Below are 19,411 nucleotides of genomic sequence, written 5' to 3' on the forward strand. Positions count from 1 at the left end.
TTAGGTTTTTCCTGGGTGCTCATGCTTTTTATTTTTCAATAAACTTTAAAATTATTTTGATGCTTTGGGGAAAGATCTGTAGGTGTTTTTATTGGGTGATATTGAATTTATAGATTAACTTAGTGAAAATGGACATATTTATGATCCTGAGTCTTCTTATCCAAAAACATACTGTGCTTTTTATCTGTTCAAGTTCCCTTTTGTGTTCCTCTGTTTCACTTTATGGTTTTATTCATAAAGAACTTGTACATTTCTTATTACAGTTATCCTTAATTAGTTTATCTTTTTTGTTGGAATTACTACTGGGCTTTTTTCTTTCATGATATCTTCTAACTAGATGCAGTTTGCCTATAGGAAGGCAATTAGATTATTTGCCAGTTGACAAATAAAACATACAGGTTTACCTTATATTTTACTTGTTTATTTGTTCAACCCTCTTTCTTGAAACCACTACTTTCTTCCCAGCTCATTTCTTTCCTACTGAAGTACATTATTCACCAATTATTTCAGGGATGGGCTATGAATGAGTAAGAGAAAATCCCAAGTTGTTACAAGTCTGAAAATTTAATTATTTTGCCCTCAACCTTGAGTGATAGTTTGACTGGGGAGAAGAGACTAGGTTCCAAGTCTCCAACCCTGAAGAGGAGAAGGGTACACAAAACATACTGGATGGAATAATGGCTGAAATTTTTCCAAATTTGGTGAAACTATTTACCCACAGATGCAAGAAGCTCTTAAAAACCTCAACCATAAGAAATTTTCTTAATTACCAAAGGTCATCATAATTATTTTTCTTAAGTCAATAATAAAAAAGAGAAAATCTTCAAAGTAACCAGAGAAAAATGACACATTATGTGCAGAGGTACAAGATGAGGAGGACAGCAGATTTATCATTGGAAAAGAAACAAGATCGAAGACAATGGAGCAACATGTTTAACTCACTGAAAGACTAAACTATCAACCTAGCCCTCCACCCAGCAGTTATCTTTCAAAAGCAAAGGTGAAATAAAGGCTTTGTTTCATACACGCAAAATCTGAATGAATTCAGCAGCAGCAGACCTACCGTATTAGAAATGTTAAAGTAATTCCTTTGAGCAGAAGGAAAATCATGCAAAATGGAAATCTAGATTTACACAAAGGAATAAAAATCACCAGAAATAGTACTACATAGGTAAGTATAAAGAGTTTTTTTCACTGTAACCGGTTTGGCTCAGTGGATAGAGCGTCGGCCTGCGGACTGAAAGGTCCCAGGTTCGATCCCGGTCAAGGGCATGTACCTTGGTTGCAGGCACATCTCCAGTAGGGAGTGTGCAGGAGGCAGCTGATCGATGTTTCTCTCTCATCGATGTTTCTAACTCTCTATCTCTCTCCCTTCCTCTCTGTAAAAAAATCAATAAAGTATATTTTTTTAAAAAAAGAATTTTTTTCATAGTATTTAAATCTCTTTAAAAGATAAATGGCTGCTTAAAGCAAAAATAATATCAACATATTATGGTATTTATAACATACATAGAAGTAAAATATATCTCAACAATAGCACAAAGGTTTGGAAAGAAAAGATGGAAGTATACTGGTACTGTTGTGGAATAATAACACTTGAAGGTAGACTGTGATAAGTTTAAAGATATACTGTATACTGTGGTCTTGGCCAGTGTGGCTCTGTTGGTTGTGTCATGCACCAAAAGGTTGCCTGTTTGATTCATGGTCAGGGTACATACCTCCCTTGTGGCTCAATCCCCGGTGGAGGGAGTGCAAGGAGGCAGCCTATCAATGTTTCAATCTCACATAGATATTTCTCTCTCTCTCTCCCTCTCTCTCTAAAAAAAGTAACTAAAAATATTTTTTAAAAGATATATACTGTGAGCCCTAGGGCTACAACTAAAATAACAACCCAAAACGTTATCACAAATAAGTCAATAAAGAAGATAAAATGTAATTATTTTAAAAATGTACGATTAAGTCAAAGGATGCAGAGAAAAAACAGGGGAAAAAGAAACAAAGAAAAGAATGGAAAAATAGCAAACATAGTAGGGTAGATGGAAACCTAAATAACCAACCCCTCTTTCTATCTACCTGCCTACCTACACACACACACACACACACACACACACACACACACACACACACAATGTCTGTATCTCAGGTCCCTCCAATTACTACTCTGGTGTCCTTTACTACTATCTGAAATTTCTTGTATTTGAATTGGTTTACTCTCTGTGAATCTTATCTGTCTTGTTTGCTAACCTATCACCAATCCCCAGCACTTGGCTCACGGTGAGTATTCATTAAATATTTGATGATTAAATGTTTAAATCACATAGTTTCACACTTAACCAGAGATGAAGGCTACTTAGATTAGGATTTTCCTGTCAGTTGGAAAACCTCAGTATATACAGGTGTTTCCTTGCCCTGGAAGCCAAACAGAGCATAAGATTGTGGAAAACAGCTGGCTGAGCTGCCCTTGGATCGATCCCAAACACGATGTTTCTTTCCAGGCCTGAAAATCGACGGACACTGTCCAATACAATGTGATTGCCCATGATAGCTAATGCATTTTCTACTACTAACTGATCAGATTCATCACTGGACTGAGATTCCTCACTGGACCGAGACCTTTTTCTTTTCCTTATTGCTCTTTGAAGATTAGATTTATATTTGTGTACATCACTTGCTGTGCTGCAAATCACAGCAATATCCTTGCAGGAATATCCAGCCTTCAAAAGTGAATGGCATTTTCCTGCTATATAATCCACCATCTGCTCCATATCCTTGTGCTCACTCATCTCTAAGTTGCCTGGAACACCTCGAGACCATTCAGCTTCACTGAAGATATTCAGGTACTCGGAGGGGATGTTAGGTGGTGGATTTTTTGTGACTTCGTGCATTATTTCTTGTAGGTAGTTGGATATTGGTTCTGCATTGCGAACCACTCTGACGAGCTCTTCTCTTGGGAACTGGTCTCCGAGCTCGGGGAGGCCGCAGGGCTCCATGTGACTGGTCTGAAAGTAGTCCAGAAAGATCCAGAGAATCCCAGGGCCATCCTTTCCTCTCTGAGTGATGGTTTTTGCCATCTCATACCACTCCCCATCTTCAATGCGGAAATTCTGAGCTTCGTCGATGACAATGTGTTGAATCTTTTCAAAGTCTGAGATTTTGTTCATGAAGGTTTTTCGGGTCACTGCTTGGCAGATGTTTTTGCGGCTGAAAATGTAAGAAACACAGTCAAATTTCCCCAATCAACAAAAGGAGGTCAATTTTACTCTTAAACTCATCTTGACATAGTAAATACAATATGAATCTTAGCATGTAAACTCAAAGCCACACCAGCAGAACTTACTTAAGAAAATGAATATAGTCAGGCTACATACCTCACGAATTCTTGCAGGGGCTTGTTCTCACAGATGTAAAGAATGTCACCTGGTTGACAGTGAAACACATTCCTGATCTTTTCTATGATCTTAAAAGCCAAGATGGTCTTCCCTGTTCCAGGTAAGCCATGCACAAACAGCAATCTGGTCTTGCGAAGGTTCTTTGAAAGCACCTCATATTGTTTATCTGTGAGTAGGTTCAAAACCTCACAGCCCACCTCTTCACTTAACAAAGATCTGAACCCACACAATACTATTACTAGGGACTGCAGCAGAACTTCCATGTCATCTGTGGTCATCGGGCAATAGGACGCAGGGTAACTTGGCAATTCTGAACCATGAAGGGCCTTTGCTGTTTTATCAGGATTCAGCAGGAAGGCCTTGGGAATGATGCACAATTTTCCAGTGTAGCCACCTGTGTTCACCAACTTCTGCTTTAAGGTACGGGCGACTCTCATAATATAGTCCTTCCAACAGCCATCATCCTTTCTGAAGATGGTGTAGAGAACTGGGCTTTTTTTCTGGGAAAGTAGAAGAACATCACAGATGACTTCCTGCTTCTCTTGCAAACCCACATCCACAGCCCAGCTTCGAGAAAAAATCAATATTCCTTGAGAGACACGGTGCATTTCCTTATTTATTAAGCTTCTGAGCCCTACATTTTCCAAGAAGAGTTCCTTGTAGAGTTTTTGTGGAACATACAGCACGCTGTCTGATGATACTAGACAGGGAAAGAATTGGAATAAATTAGAGAATTCGCAGACAAGCTAGTCATCATCATTCTATGTAACAGATTCAATCCACACTTGGGTCTACCATGTGTTAGTACTAGGTTTGCATTAGTTACACAAGATAAAACAATTCCAGTCCAGCGGAACTGACAAACAATGGGCATAAACAGAGACAAACAATAATTGTCACCCAAAGTAGTAAATTAATGGGAACGCATTATGTGAACACCAAGGAGGGGTGCAGCTTAGAAGAGAAGATGAAAGTCTTTCTGAAGAAGGTGACATCTGAGCCGCTTCTTACAGGATGACTGACAGTCAGCCAGTTGAAGGAAGGGAGAATAGAGAGATGGGCAAAGGGGTACATGGAGGCCAGAAACAGCAAGGCTCACTCCAGCTACTCCAAGCAGATCGTGTTGCTGACGTCTAGGGTGAAAAGCAAAAAAGTGGTGATGGGGAGGAAGGCATTATAGTGCATTTTCATACCTGGCAGTGCTGACTATAGTTAACAATACTGTATTATTATATACTTGAAAGTTGCTAAGAGAGATCTTAGATATTTTCAATACACACACACACACAAATGGTTAATTAATCTTATTGTGGTAATCATTTCACAATACATAGGTGTATGAAATCATTATGCTACACACCTTATACATCCTGTTATCAGTTATAACTCCACAAAGCTGGAGGGGGGGGGGGTGCTGTCGGACGTGGCAAATGTTATATACTATGTTAACTTGACCTACATGGCACTCTGTGAATGGCAAAACTATAGAAATGGAGAACAGATCAATGGCTGCTAGGAGTTAGGGGTTGGAGATTTTGACTACAAATGAGCAACATGAAGGAGCCTTTTTGTTGTTGTTAATCCTTACCTGAGGAGATTTTTTTCCATTGATTTTTTTAGAAAGAGTGTAAGGGAGGGAGGGAGAGGAAGAAAGAGAAACATCAGTGTGAGAGAGACACATCAATTGGTTGCCTTTTGCACGTGCTCCAGTCAGGTCTGGGATCGCTCCTGCAACCCAGGTACTTGCCCTTGATTAGAAATCAAAACCATGACCCTTCAGTGCACGAGCCCAACATTCTAACCACTGAGCACACTGGCCAGGGCAGGAGCCACTTTTTGGTGATTGAATTGTTCTGTACCTTGACTGTGGTGGGCACACAAATTATACATATTTAAAAACCCTTAATCTGTTTACAAAGAAAGGTCCATTTCACATTTGTAATTTAAAAAAATTAATTCTTTGAAGTGTTGGGGTTTTTTTTTAAAGTTTGGCTTTTCCTATATGCATATAAAACCTTTTGGGGTCAGGAGCCCAGATTTGGAATCTAACCAAAACTATGAATCCTCTTCTCAGAAACACACACACACACACACACACACACACACACACACACACACACAATTTGATTTTTTAATTCTACATAAGGGGAGGAGACAAGGATGAATCCAGATTTCTGTGCTTGGCTGGGTGGAGGATGAATTCTCCAATTGATAGAGAATTTGAAAAGAATACTTAATACAGAATAATATGCGGCGTATAGAGAGGAAATAGAAGATTGTCAGAGGGGGAGATTGATTTTGGAAATGCTCAGCTTGGGATACCTGTTAAACATCAAGCTGTCTCGCGAGCAATTGGACACACCAGTAAAGTTTGTCTGGACTCAGAATTACTAGCGTTATTTTCTATAAAAGCGAACTAAAGGGACTTCCTACTACTACTTGCATTTAACATTATTCTGGAATTATTGGCCAATGAACTGAAATAAGTAAAAGAAATAGTGTACATAAATATAAAAAAAGTTAGTTCAAAATTACTTTTGCTTTTTCATTAATAAAAGTATTATGTAAAATGTTTGGAAATGGCATAATTTAAAACTATGAACTTTCCTACATGCCAGCAATTCACAATTAGAAATTATTTTCATATAAAGATCTCATTCTAGGAATAAAATTTAACATATATGGTAACAATATGGATAAAACTTTGAAACTATTAAGAGACATCCCATATTTCACTAATAATAAATGTACTTTAATATATTTTATTCTCAAAGAAATTTTTTTATTGATTTGAGAGAGAGAGAGAGAGACTTGCTGTTCTACTTATTTATGCATTCACTGGTTGATTCTTGTATGTGGGTCGACCAGGGACTGAATCCACAACCTTGGCGTATCAGGACAATGCTCTAACTACTGAGCAACCTGGACAGGGCTTAATATCTCTTAAATAAAAATATATCCTACAGTTTAATGGACAAGACTTTATTTTTAGTGATAAACAAAATAATAATGCAATATTATTTTCTTAAATTTGAAGAAATATGGTCAAAGAAAGCTTGAATAAATGGCCAAAATTCCATGTTCAACTAAGAGAAAATGTACTGTTGTAAAAATGATAGTTCTTCCTAAATTAATTTATCAATTTTATGTAATTGCCATCAAAATAATATCATTTTATCCTTCTCTTTTTTGTGGAACAAAATGACACTAAGTTTCTTCTGGAAGAGAAATGCCATAATATCATTTGGAGAAAGTGTATTCTGGTATGTTTTGAATTACAATTTGGCAATGTTCACCTAAGCTTGTAAGTTTAAAGAAGTGATAGCAGGAGTGTTTTCAAAGTTCTATTTTTTGACCTTGGTGGTGGTTACATAGGTTTCACTGTTTAATTATTTATTAAGTAATAAGGCTGTTCTATGTATTTTCTGTATATATAGTATATTTCAAAATAAAAACAGCTAAAACTTAATAACATCAGTGTTGAGGAATACTATAAGATATTATCTTATACTAGAGCCCGGTGCACGAAATTTGTGCACGGGTAGGGTCCCTAGCCTGGCCGGCGATCAGGGATAATCGGGGCCTTCCTTCGTTCCATGCCGCCCCATGGTGATCAGCGCATGTCATAGCGAGCGATAGAACTCCCAGTCTCCCAGTCAAAATCCTGTGGAGACACTTTGCATATTACCTTTTATGTATATAGACTAGAGACCCAGTGCATGAAATTCATGTGGGGGCGGGGGCCTGTGGGGGTCCCTCAACCCAACCTATACCCTCTCCAATCCGGGAGCCCTCAGGGGATGTCCTACTGATGTCTTAGACCCGTTCCTCGTGGTTCTCTGCTGTCTGCAGGGCCCGCTTGGCCACTCCTGGTTGCTGCAGTGATGGCCTAGCAGGCCCCGCTCTCAGCAGCCACCCCGAGGACTGGAGGACTCTAGAAGGACTGAGAGGACTGGGCGCTGCCATTTTGTGGCTATGGGTGCCGCCATCTTTGTGTCTGAGTGATGGTTAATGTGCATATTACCCTTTTATTAGATAGGCTAATAAAAGGGCAATATGCAAATTGACCCTAACTGCAGAACGACCGGGAACAACAGGTCACTATTATGCGCGTTGGCCACCAGGGGGCAGATGTTCAGCGCAGGAGCTGCCCCTGGTGGTCAGTGCGCTTCAAAAGGGGGGGGTTTTGCTTGGCCAGAAGCCAGCTCATGGCTGGCCAGTGCAGCGGCGGTGGTGGTGGGAGCCTCTCCTGCCTACAAGGCAGCACTAAGGATGTCCAATTAACGGCTTAGGCCTGCTCCCCATGGGGAGTGGTTCTTAGCCATTAGTCGGACATCCCCCGAGGGCTCCTGGACTGCTAGAGGGATGTCTGACTGCCAACTTAGGCCCAACCCCTGGGGGATTGGGCCTAAGCCGGCAGGTGGACTCCCCCAAGGGGTCCTAGACTGCGAGGGCACAGGCCAGGGTGAGGGACACCCCCCCACCCCCCGTGCATGAATTTTTCTGCACTGGGCCTCTAGTATAATCAATAAAAGAACTGGGTAAATCTGTGAGTAAACTCATACAAGATGTACATGTGCATTACTCAGATTTAGCCCTGTGCTTGCATACAGCTGTAGTGTATTCATTTTGCTGCTGAATAATAATACTCCATTATGTGAATACAGTACAGTATATTTATACATATTGTGACAATAGATAATTTGGTTGTTTCCTATTTGGTGCTATTGCAAACAGTGAACTTATGAACACTATGAGATATTGGTAAATCTCTAATTATATATATTTACTGATGTGTATACACACATTTTTCTTTAGAAACTAGAAAGAATTGCTGAATGATAGAGTATGCAAATAACCAATTATACAAGGTAATATCATATTTGCTTTCCAAAGGGATTTGGCTAATTTAAATTCCAAGCAGCAATGTAAAAAAGATCCTGATTACCTACAATTTCTCCAATACCTACTATGTTTTGAGCATCTCTTCATAACTATATTGGGCATATGTGTCTTCGTTTCTGCAAAATTCATCTTTATAACTATTTCCCATTTTTCTATTGGCTTGTTTGTTCTTTTGAAAAATTATGTAAGTTCTTTCTATATTCTTGATACCAATTCTTTGCCAGCTACATGGATTGTAAATGTCTTTCAAGATTGTAGTTAAATCTTTTCACTCTTTTGAGGAGCATAAGTTCTTAATTTTAATATGGCAAAATTTATCAGTCTTTTTGTTTAAATTTAATTCTTTTGTGTCTGGTTTAAGAAATTCTTTCTTATCTGAACAACACTAAATTACTCATGTACATTTTCTAGTAAGACTTTGAAAGGTTTGTTTCTGACATTTATTTCCCTAAATCTTCTGGAATTGATTTTTTTCTATAGCATAAAACGAGAGTCCAATTCTATTTTTTTTCCATATGAATGCACAACCAACCTGTTCCAAAGCAACCACTGATAATGAATTACCTGGAAAGTGGCGTTTTTGCAGTTCTTCCAGACATTCCAAATTCCTATGAGTGCACACACTGCTGCTTTGGGGTGTGGCAGCTGACACACTCAGCTGAAGGACCATGTCAGAAAGTCTGGAAAGATCTTAGGAAACAAGAACCAAGGGTTTAATATGCAAAAAGGCTGAACTCCAACTTAGAGTTGCGCTGTGTTGCACAGCCTTTCACTTAGTCTTAGAACTCAAAGTCTTGGCCCCCAGATACTTGATTTACATCCGAAGTCAGTTCAGAAAAACCTACTGATATCTTGGGGTGGCAAGGGGACTGGTGAATATCACATATTGGCTCTCAAAAAGGAAAAGTAGAAAAGGAGAAGGACAGCCATGGCTTGGTCAACTTTTAATTGTCTTTAATCCTCACCCAAGGACATGCTTTTTATTGGTGAGAGAGGGGAGGTCGGGAGGGGGAGAGAGAGAGGGAGAGAGGGGGAGAGAGACAGACAGAGAGAGAGAGAGAGAGAGAGAGAGAGAGAGAGAGAGAGAGAAAGAGAAGCAGAAGGAGAGAGAGAAACATTGATGTGAGAGTGAAACATTGATCGTTGCCTCCCACAAGGGAATCAAACCCACAACCTGGGTATGTGCCCTGATGGGGATTCGAACTTGCAACTTTTCAGTGTACAAGACGATGTTTCAACTAACTGAACCACCGGGGCCAGGGCAGTTTGGTCATCTTTTAGCTCAAAAATAGAAGTGGGGCAATAAGAAAGGCAGAACATTTAATCCAGGGAACCATCCATAACGGGAAGGAAGTGGCAATAAATTAAAGAGGACACGTGAAAAGGAATTTCCTGAATAATCAAATGTGAGTTTATGATCAGAAAGGAAAAGAAGAGACTTGAATGTGAACATAAGAAAGGAAGTGAAGATAGAAATGACTAGGTCAAACAGCCTCCTGTACCACCCTCTAGTGCAGTGATGGCAAACCTATGACACGCATGTCAGAGGTGACACGCGAACTCATTTTTTTAGTTGATTTTTCTTTGTTAAGTGGCATTTAAATAAATAAAATAAATATCTAAAATATAAGTCTTTGTTTTACTATTGTTGCAAATATCAAAAAATTTCTATATGTGACACGGCACCAGAGTTAAGTTAGGATTTTTCAAAATGCTGACATGCCGAGCTCAAAAGGTTCACCATCACTGGTCTAGTGGGTTAACTATCTCAGGGCATCTGTGGACGCAGGATATTTAAGATGGGCAGAGGGAAAAAAGGGCAGTGCCCACCATCTGCATCCATAGGAATTAATAAATCATATATCTTCAAGCTGTATTACAAAGCCACTGTTCTCAAAACTGCCTGGTACTGGCACAAGAACAGACATATAGATCAATGGAATAGAATAGAGATCCCAGAAATCGGCCCGAACCAATATGCTCAATTAATATTTGACAAAGGAGGCAAGAACATACAATGGAGCCAAGATAGTCTCTTCAATAAATGGTGTTGGGAAAATTGGACAGATATAGGCAAGAAAATGAAACTAGACCACCAACTTACACCATACACAAAAATAAACTCAAAATGGATAAAGGACTTAAATGTACGATGGGAAACCATAAAAATTCTAGAAGAATCCAAAGGCAAAAAAATCTCAGACATATGCCGAAGCAATTTCTTCACTGATACAGCTCCTAGGGACTTAAAACTAAAGAGAAAATGAACAAGTGGGACTACATCAAAATAAAAAGCTTCTGCACAGCAAAAGAAACCATCAACAAAACAACAAGAAAACCCACTGCGTGGGAAAACATATTTGCCAATGTCATATCTGATAAGGGCCTAATCTCCAAAATTTATAGGGAACTCATACACATACAACCTAACAAAAGGAATATAAACAATCCAATCAAAAAATGGGCAAAGGATCTAAATAGACATCTTTCAAAAGAGGACATTCAGAAAGCCAAGAGACATATGAAAACATGCTCAAAGTCACTAGTCATCCAAGAGATGCAAATCAAAACAACAATGAGGTACCATCTCACACCTGTCAGACTGGCTATCATCAACAAATCAACAAACGACAAGTGCTGGAGAGGATGTGGAGAAAAAGGAACCCTCGTGCACTGCTGGTGGGAATGCAGACTGGTGCAGCCACTATGGAGAACAGTATGGAGTTTCCTCAAAAAACTGAAAATGGAACTCCCATTTGACCCTGTGATCCCACTTCTAGGAATATATCCCAAGAAACCAGAAACACCAATCAGAAAGGATATATGCACCCCTATGTTCATAGCAGCACAATTCACCATAGCTAGAATCTGGAAACAGCCTAAGTGCCCATCAGTAGATGAATGGATTAGAAAACTGTAGTACATCTACACGATGGAATACTATGCTGCTGTAAAAATGAAGGAACTCTTACCATTTTCAACGGCATGGATGGAACTGGAGAGCATTATGGTAAGTGAAATAAGCCAGTCAATGAAGGAAAAATACCACATGATCTCACTCATTCAGGGATAATAAAGACCATTATAAACTTATGAACAATAATAGATACAGAGGCAGAGCTGCCTCAAACAGACTGTCAAACTGCAGCGGGAAGGCCGGGGAGGGGTGGGGGGCAGGAGGGAGGGGGGTAAGAGATCAACCGAAGGACTTGTATGCATGCATATAAGCATAACCAATGGACATAAGACCCTGGAGGGGAGGGGAGGCCAGGGGATTGTCAAGGGCAGGGGGGGAAAAAAGGACACATATGTAATACTCTTTGTAATACTTTAAGCAATAAAAAATAAATAAATAAATCAGATATCTGCAACTCAGAGAGTACCTCTCTTTCCCACAATTTCAAAGCAATACCTCCCTTTCCTCCCTCCAACCCCCCACCCAACATTACAGTTATTGTGGATTCTGCTCCCTGACCTGGGTCGGCTTCTACCATCCGAGTTGCCCATTCCTTTGTGGCCAGCCGGACCACCCGGTTGTCCTTCACCTGCCAGGCGCTAGGCTCTTTGGCAAACACTGCACAGCAGAATGGCTCCACCTTGACTGCACAGACGTATCCATGGAAGGCCTGCTGATTTTTTACTTCAAGGAATTTGATGGCATATTTTATCTCACACCTCTGGGTACAGAAATGATGGATAGGTAGCTTCCTAATCCAGCTATCAATGGAGTCCCTGATGGTGGGGAGATCTGTTTTCTCTATTTCACATCCAATAACTCGTCGGGTCTTTTCATTCACCCCCCAAAATATGTACCCTCCTTCGGTGTTTGCAAATGCAGACACACATCTGGACAGATTCTTCTCAAAGCATTGCAATTCCTCTTCTGAGAACATTTTAAATTCAACATGAGTGGACTGAGTAAAACTGAGCTCTTCCAGGTACTGGAGGTCCTCTCTAGCAAATAAAGCAGCGGCGGAGGCCTTTATGTCATCTTCGCTTTGTACACAATCCTGAATGTTCTGTGGGCTTAAATTGGAGGCATGGGTATTCCTAAGAGGCCGAGTCTCCTCTTTGAGGAATGCCAGTGCTTCCTCAGACGTCATCTCCTTAGTAGATGTTTTATGTCTTTTGTACAAATTGGAGGACAAAGTAGCAAGCCGTACCCCAGAGGCCTTTGCATTCCACGATTTCACAAAAATAAAAAAGAGGTTTTGGTCTTCCTGTTGCATCTCATCTAAATAGCCATTGAACATTGAAGGCCATTCCAATCCTACTCCTTGGCTCCTATAATCGTAGTCTTCATTCGCAATCTCAATCTTGATCACTCCTCCACCAGAATTCAGCAGAGCACATATTGCATGCAGGATGCTTTGATTCTGTTCTTTCTGCAGGTGAGGGTCCATTTCATTCCTTTGCTTCTCCCCAAGGATGACTTTTCCTGCATTTAAAACACACTCAGCAAAGTTCGTTTCCAAATCAGTCTTGAGACTCATCTTCTCAGCACTTTTCCTATTCTTACCCTGAAATGTTCTCCTAAAAAACAGGAAGATAGAACCATTAGAACAGGATACAAATAGGGGCAGTAGGGAATTGATAGTTTAAGGGCACTCTTCTAAAGTGGATTACATAATTTATTTCCACTGAGCTTGAGGGCAGACTCATACATGAAGGGTATACAACAGGTTGAGGAACTAAGTCTGCTGGGAGCCCATGGCCACCACAGAATTGATCAAGCGGCTATTTTTATGCTATGATTTTAGTAACTGTTTCTGCCAAGTTCCCTAAATGACAGCATCTCTCAAGGCACCTGCAGAAAGCAGGAAGCATTGTAAAAGTACACATAGATAAGAGCTGCAATGCAACTGGAAAGACTTCATGGTCACAATATGTCTTCGATATTTATTGTTATTCTTGGTACTTGGTCACCAGTTCGATTCCCATTCAGGGCACATGTCCAGGCTGTGGGCTCAATTCCCAGTAGGGAGTGTGCAGGCAGCTGATCAATGTTGACTTTTCTCTCTCATCATCAATGTTTCTATCTCTCTCTCCCTCTTCCTTCCTCTCTCTCTCTAAAATCAATAAAAACATATTTTTAAAAAAGGATAATGAGACATCACTTCACATCTACTTGGATAGTAGTAATCTATACTAATAAAAGGGTAATATGTTAATTACACCGGGAGACCTTCCAGGAGACCTTCTGGACGTCCTTCTGGACAAAGCCATGGTGGTGGGGTCGTGGCAGAGGTGGTTAGGGGCAATCAGGCCAGGTGGGGAGAGCAGTTGGGGGTGATCAGGCTGGTGGGGGGGCAGTTGGGGGCGAGCAGGCTGGCAGAGGGGGGCAGTTGGGGGCAAGCAGGCCGGCGATGGGGGCAGTTGAAGGTGAGCAGGCTGGCAGGCAGAGTGCTTAGGGGCGATCAGGCAGGCAGGCAGGTGAGCTGTTAGGACCCAGTGCTCCCAGAATGCAAGAGAGCAGTCAGACATCCCCCGAGGGGTCCCAGATTGGAAAGGATGCAGGCCAGGCTGAGACACCCTCCACCCCCTGCATGAATTTCATGCACCTGGCCACTAGTAATAATAATATTAGTAGTAAAAAAACAAAAACAAGTGTTGGTGAGGATGTAGAATAAGTATGTCAAACTCACAGCTGGCGGGCCACATGCTGGCTGCAAGTTTGACATGCTTGATGTACAGAAATTGGAATCCACATATATTGCTGGTAGGAATACAAAACATTGCAGCCATTGTGGAATATAGTCTGAAAGTTGTTCAAAAAGCTAAACACAGAATTACCATATGATCCAGCAATTCCACTCCTAAGTATATACTACACAGAATTGAAAATGGGCAATCAAATGAATCCTTGAAACTCAAATAAGTCAATGAACGTTCATAGCAGCACTGTTCACAATAGCCAAAAGGTGGAAACAACTCAAGGAGAAACCAAGATGGCGGCATAGGTAAATACCAGAAATTGCTGCCTCGCATAACCACTTCAAAAATACAACTAAAAGACAAAACGGACATCATCCAGAACCACAGGAAGGCTGGCTGAGTGGAAATTCTACAACTAGAAGAAAAGAGAAAAGCACTGAGACTCAGAGGAGGTGCGGAAGTAAAGTGTAGAGGTACGGAGATGCACATGGAAAGGGCTGGCAGCTGAGGATGCGGCACACGTGGAGAGGGCTGGCAGCTGAGGACGCGGCTGTCTTTTTGAATCGGAAGGGAGTTTCAAGCTCCCGACTGCTCTGAACTCCAGTTCTGGGTGAGTCTCTGGGGACCCAGACTCATACGGGGAGAAACTGGACTGTCTGGCATCGGGCAGAACTTGAGGGCGGCTTTTTCTCAGAGGTGCTTGCTGCGATTACTGGGACATTGAGACGCGGGGCCTCTCAGGGTAGGATTGAGGAGCAGCCATAGCTGCTTGCTGTGCCCTGTTGATTCCCTGAGACCCCGCCCCACCCAAGCTGTGCACAGAGGCTTTTGCATATGAAAGGCCTGGCCCTTTGCAACCTGAAAATTACCTAACAAACTGCAGCTGAATTAGAGAGACCCAGAACTTCCAAAAGAAGGTCCAAGGCCCCACAGCAGCTTGCATTGCTTCACAGCTAGGACTCATCTGGGCACCTCCAAACCCCAAACAAAGAAGAATCTCTCCATAGCTCCTTCTGGGTAGCCTCAGGAAGAGGCTAAATTAGCACCTCCTTAGAGATCCAAGAGCCAGTGGTCAGAGTGGGACCATCCAGATTACAACTCCTCAGATCCATAAGAGACACACTCAGGGGGCAGACTCAGTGAGCACCAAAGCCCCACTGAAGCAAGTCTTGCCCCAGAAGCGGGTCTCCAGCTCAGAAGTTCTCCCACTGCAGACACAGCTGATTCTCACAGCCAATTGGCCTGGAGGTCAATTCTTCCCAGTGATACCTACAACAATCAAGACTTAACTACAACAAGACTGTGCACAAAGCCACAAAGGGGTGCACCAAGAGTGTTTGCCTCAGGTAACTGGGGAGGCTGAGCCACTGGGCCCTAAAGGACACCTAACACAGAAAGCCACTCTATCAACACAGGGAAGCATAAAAAATGCAGAGACAAAGAAACAAGTCACAGAAATGGAGGAAAGCAAACTACTGGTTATAGAGTTTAAAACCACACTTTTAAGGTTTTTCAAGAATTTTGTAGAAACAGCCGATAAATTTAGTGAGACCCTCAAGAAATCTAGTGAGACCCTCGAAGTTATGAAATTAAGCATACGCTGACTGAAATAAAGAATATTATGCAGACTAGAGGATCGCTAGAATCAAGTCAAAGATTTGAAATACGAAGAAGCAAAAATCACACAACCGGAAAAACAAAAAGAAAAAGAATCCAAAAATATGAAGATAGTGTAAGGAGCCTCTGGGACAACTTCAAGTGTACCAACATCCGAATTATGGGGGTGCCAGAAGAAGAGAGAGAGCAAGATATTGAAAACCTATTTGAAGAAATAATGACAGAAAACTTCCCCTACCTGGTGAAAGAAATAGACTTACCAGTCCAAGAAGTGCAGAGAACCCCAAACAAAAGGAATCCAAAGAGGACCACACCAAGACACATCATCATTAAAATGCCAAGAGCAAAAGACAAAGAGAGACTCTTAAAAGCAGCAAGAGAAAAACAGTCAGTTACCTACAAGGGTGTACCCATACAATTGTCAGCTGATTTCTCAACAGAAACTATGCAGGCCAGAAGGGAGTGGCAAGAAATATTCAAAGTGATGAATACCAAGAACCTACAACCAAGACTACTTTATCCAGCAAAGCTATCATTCAGAATTGAAGGTCAGATAAAGAGCTTCACAGATAAGGAAAAGCTAAAGGAGTTCATCACCACCAAACCAGTATTATATGAAATGCTGAAAGGTATCCTTTAAGAGGAAGAAGAAGAAAAAGGTAAAGATACAAATTATGAACAACAAATAGACATCTATCAACAAGTGAATCTAAAAATCAAGTGAATAAATAATCTGATGAACAGAATAAACTGGTGAATATAATAGAATCAGGGGCATAGAAAGGGAGTGGAGTGACTATTCTCGGGGGGGTGGGGGGGTGGGAAGAGACTGGACAAAAATTGTAGACCTATGGATGAGAACCGTGGGTGGTGGGGGTAAGGGCAGAGGGAGAGGTGGGAACCGGGTGGAGAGGAGCTATGGGAGGAAAAAAGAGGAACAACTGTAATAATCTGAACAATAAAGATTTAATTTAAAAAAAAAGTGGAAACAACTCAAATGTCTATCAACAGACGTGTGGATAAACAAACTGGGCTCTATTCACACAATAGAATATTCTCCAGCCACAAAAAGGAATAAAGTATTGATGCTTGCTTCAACATGGATGAACACTATACCAAGTGAAAGAGCCAGACACAAAAGGTCACTGTATAGACTGTATGTTTATGTCCCATAGAACTCATATGTTGAAACCCTAACCTCCACTGGGATGGTATTAGGATGTGGGGCTTGTAGGGAGTAATTAGGTCATGAGAGTGGAGCCCTTGTGATGGGATTAGTACCCTTATAAAGAAGAGACACCAGCCAAATCCGGTTTGGCTCAGTGGATAGAGCGTCGGCCTGCGGACTGAAGGGTCCCAGGTTCGATTCCGGTCAGGGGCTGCGGGCACATCCCCAGTGGGGGATGTGCAGGAGGCAGCTGATCAATGTTTCTCTCTCATCGATGTTTCTGACTCTCTATATCTCTCCCTTCCTCTCTGTAAGAAATCAATAAAATACATTTTTTTAAAAAAAGAAGAGACACCAGAGAGCTTATTTCTCTCTCTGCTCTCTTCACCATAGGAGAATACAAGGAGAAGGCAGCTGTCTGCAAACCAGGAAGAGAGCCCTCACCAGACACGGGATCTGCTGGCACCTTGATCTTGGACTTCCCAGCCTCCAGAGCAGCGAAAAATAAATGTGTGTTGTTTAAGCCACTCAGTTTAAGATACTGGGGGGGAGGGGAAGGGGCCCCGGGGCCCCGGGGCGGGGAAGGAGCCCCCGGGGCGGGGAAGGACCTGGGGGGGGAAGGAGCCCCCAGGGCAGGGAAGGACCTGGGGGGTAGGGGAAGGGGCCCCCAGGGCGGGAAAGGGGCCCCCGGGGGCGGGAAAGGAGCTGGAGGAGGTGGGGAAGGAGCCCCCGGGGAGGGGAAGGGGCCCTGGGGAGGGAAAGGAGCTCCCGGGGTGGGGGAAGGTGCCCACAGGGCGGGAAAGGGGCCCCGGGGCGGGGAAGGAGCAGGGGGGGAGGGGCCCCCAGGGCGGGAAAGGTGCCCACGGGGCGGGGAAGGAGCCCCCGGGGAGGGAAAGGAGCTCCAGGTGCAGGGAAGGTGCCCACAGGGCGGGAAAGGAGCTCCCGGGGCAGGGAAGGACCTGGGGGGAAGGGGAAGGGGCACCCAGGGCGGGAAAGGAGCTGGAGGAGGTGGGGAAGGAGCCCCGGGGCTGGAAAGGAGCAGGGGGGGGGAGGGGCCCCCAGGGCGGGGAAGGTGCCCACGGGGCGGGAAAGGAGCTCCAGGTGCAGGGAAGGTGCCCACAGGGCGGGAAAGGAGCTCCCGGGGCGGGGAAGGTGCCCACAGGGCGGGAAAGGAGCTCCAGGTGCAGGGAAGGTGCCCACAGGGCGGGAAAGGAGCTCCCGGGGCAGGGAAGGACCTGGGGGGAAGGGGAAGGGGCACCCAGGGCGGGAAAGGAGCTGGAGGAGGTGGGGAAGGAGCCCCGGGGCTGGAAAGGAGCAGGGGGGGGGGAGGGGCCCCCAGGGCGGGGAAGGTGCCCACGGGGCGGGAAAGGAGCTCCAGGTGCGGGGAAGGTGCCCACAGGGCGGGAAAGGAGCTTCCGGGGCGGGGAAGGGGCCGCCGGGGCGGGGAAGGGGCCCAGGGCGGGGAAGGAGCCCCCCGGGGCTGGAAAGGGGCCCCCGGGGCGGGGAAAGGGCCCCCGGGGCTGGAAAGGGGCTCCCGGGCAGGAAAGGAGCCCCCGGGGTGGAGCCCAGGTCCAGGACTGCAGCCGCTGCACCCCGCCTTCACCTCGCGGGGTCGGGTCCTGCGCGAGCCTGGGGAGGGGGAACCGAGTTTTTGGAGGACCTGTGCAAAGGGGCGCGGGACTCATTACCGGTCAAGGTTTCTCCTCTGCAGCGCGCCTCCCTCCCGGAGACAGCGATGGAGCGTCCAAACCCAGAGCCGTGGCCGTGACCCTGCAGGGGCAGGTCCTTAAATCACCTGAAATCGGTGACAATTCACGGGGCGGGGCACAGGAGACAGGAACAGCCCAATAGGTAAGCTTCTGTAGACCGGAAGCCCGCTTCTGCCAGGACAGCAGCCTTGGTGATCTTTGGTGGTTGGGGGTGGGGTGTTGTTTCATTTTGGTTTCCGATGAGCGATGAGCAGGGCAGTACTCGCCCCATCCAGGGAGGGATTTCCCCGAGCAACCCCACCTCCTCTCGCCCTGCCCGGACGCCCCAGCTGCCCGCGGGCCACAGGTCTCTCTCCCCAATGCCTCCAGCCGGGTTTGGGGCTGGAATTGCGGGATCGGTCGCCCCAACTCTCCCCGGTGAGCGAGGAGTTGGCAGCGGGGAGTGTCACCGCTTGCTAGCACACCCTCAGGATCAGGCGATGGTGTTTTGGTGAAAGAAAAGGGGAAATGTCCTTTTGATTCACCTGCCCACTGCAGGCTTGCTCACACCCCAGCCTTGTCCAAGACTACCATTCTCAATGTGTTCATCCTAATTTTATTACCAAGAGTGTTCTGGGCGGAGGCGGGGGGGGGGGGGGGCGGGGGGGGCCGCTGGGGGGGAGGGCGGGGCGACGCTAGGCCAAGGCGGGTGTGAGCGGGGAGCCCTGCCAGTTGCCCCACAGATCATGCACTCGGCCTCGAGTAACTATATAAGCCTGGAGCTACTGTGGACTATCTTCCCTAGCACATGGGGAGAGGCTACCAGAAAATAAGGTCAACCCAGAGGAAATCAAAGCCAAGATATAGGGAGGGAGGATGAAAGAGGTAAGACACTTGCCTAGAAAATAATGTTGGTGACAATATTTGAACCCTGGATCTAACAACACCAGACCTTTCCCTGGATAGACAAGCTGTATGAGCCAGTGAAA

At 44.1% G+C, this 19,411-nt stretch overlaps 1 protein-coding gene across 1 annotated transcript; it reads right to left on the reverse strand.

Annotated features, from left to right (window-relative positions):
* Positions 1–1,420: 1,420 nt before the first annotated feature.
* On the reverse strand, positions 1,421–18,829 carry SLFN5 (schlafen family member 5). Its single transcript, XM_059670519.1, has 5 exons — positions 18,423–18,829; positions 11,770–12,827; positions 8,859–8,984; positions 3,369–4,089; positions 1,421–3,201 (listed from the first exon to the last, which is right to left on the reverse strand). Exons 2-5 carry the CDS (start codon positions 12,785–12,787, stop codon positions 2,370–2,372), a joined length of 2,697 nt encoding a protein of 898 aa, XP_059526502.1. The 5' UTR covers positions 12,788–12,827; positions 18,423–18,829; the 3' UTR covers positions 1,421–2,369.
* Positions 18,830–19,411: the final 582 nt, after the last annotated feature.

The sequence above is a fragment of the Myotis daubentonii genome, chromosome 16 (assembly GCF_963259705.1).
Source record: "Myotis daubentonii chromosome 16, mMyoDau2.1, whole genome shotgun sequence".
Lineage (NCBI taxonomy): Eukaryota > Metazoa > Chordata > Mammalia > Chiroptera > Vespertilionidae > Myotis > Myotis daubentonii.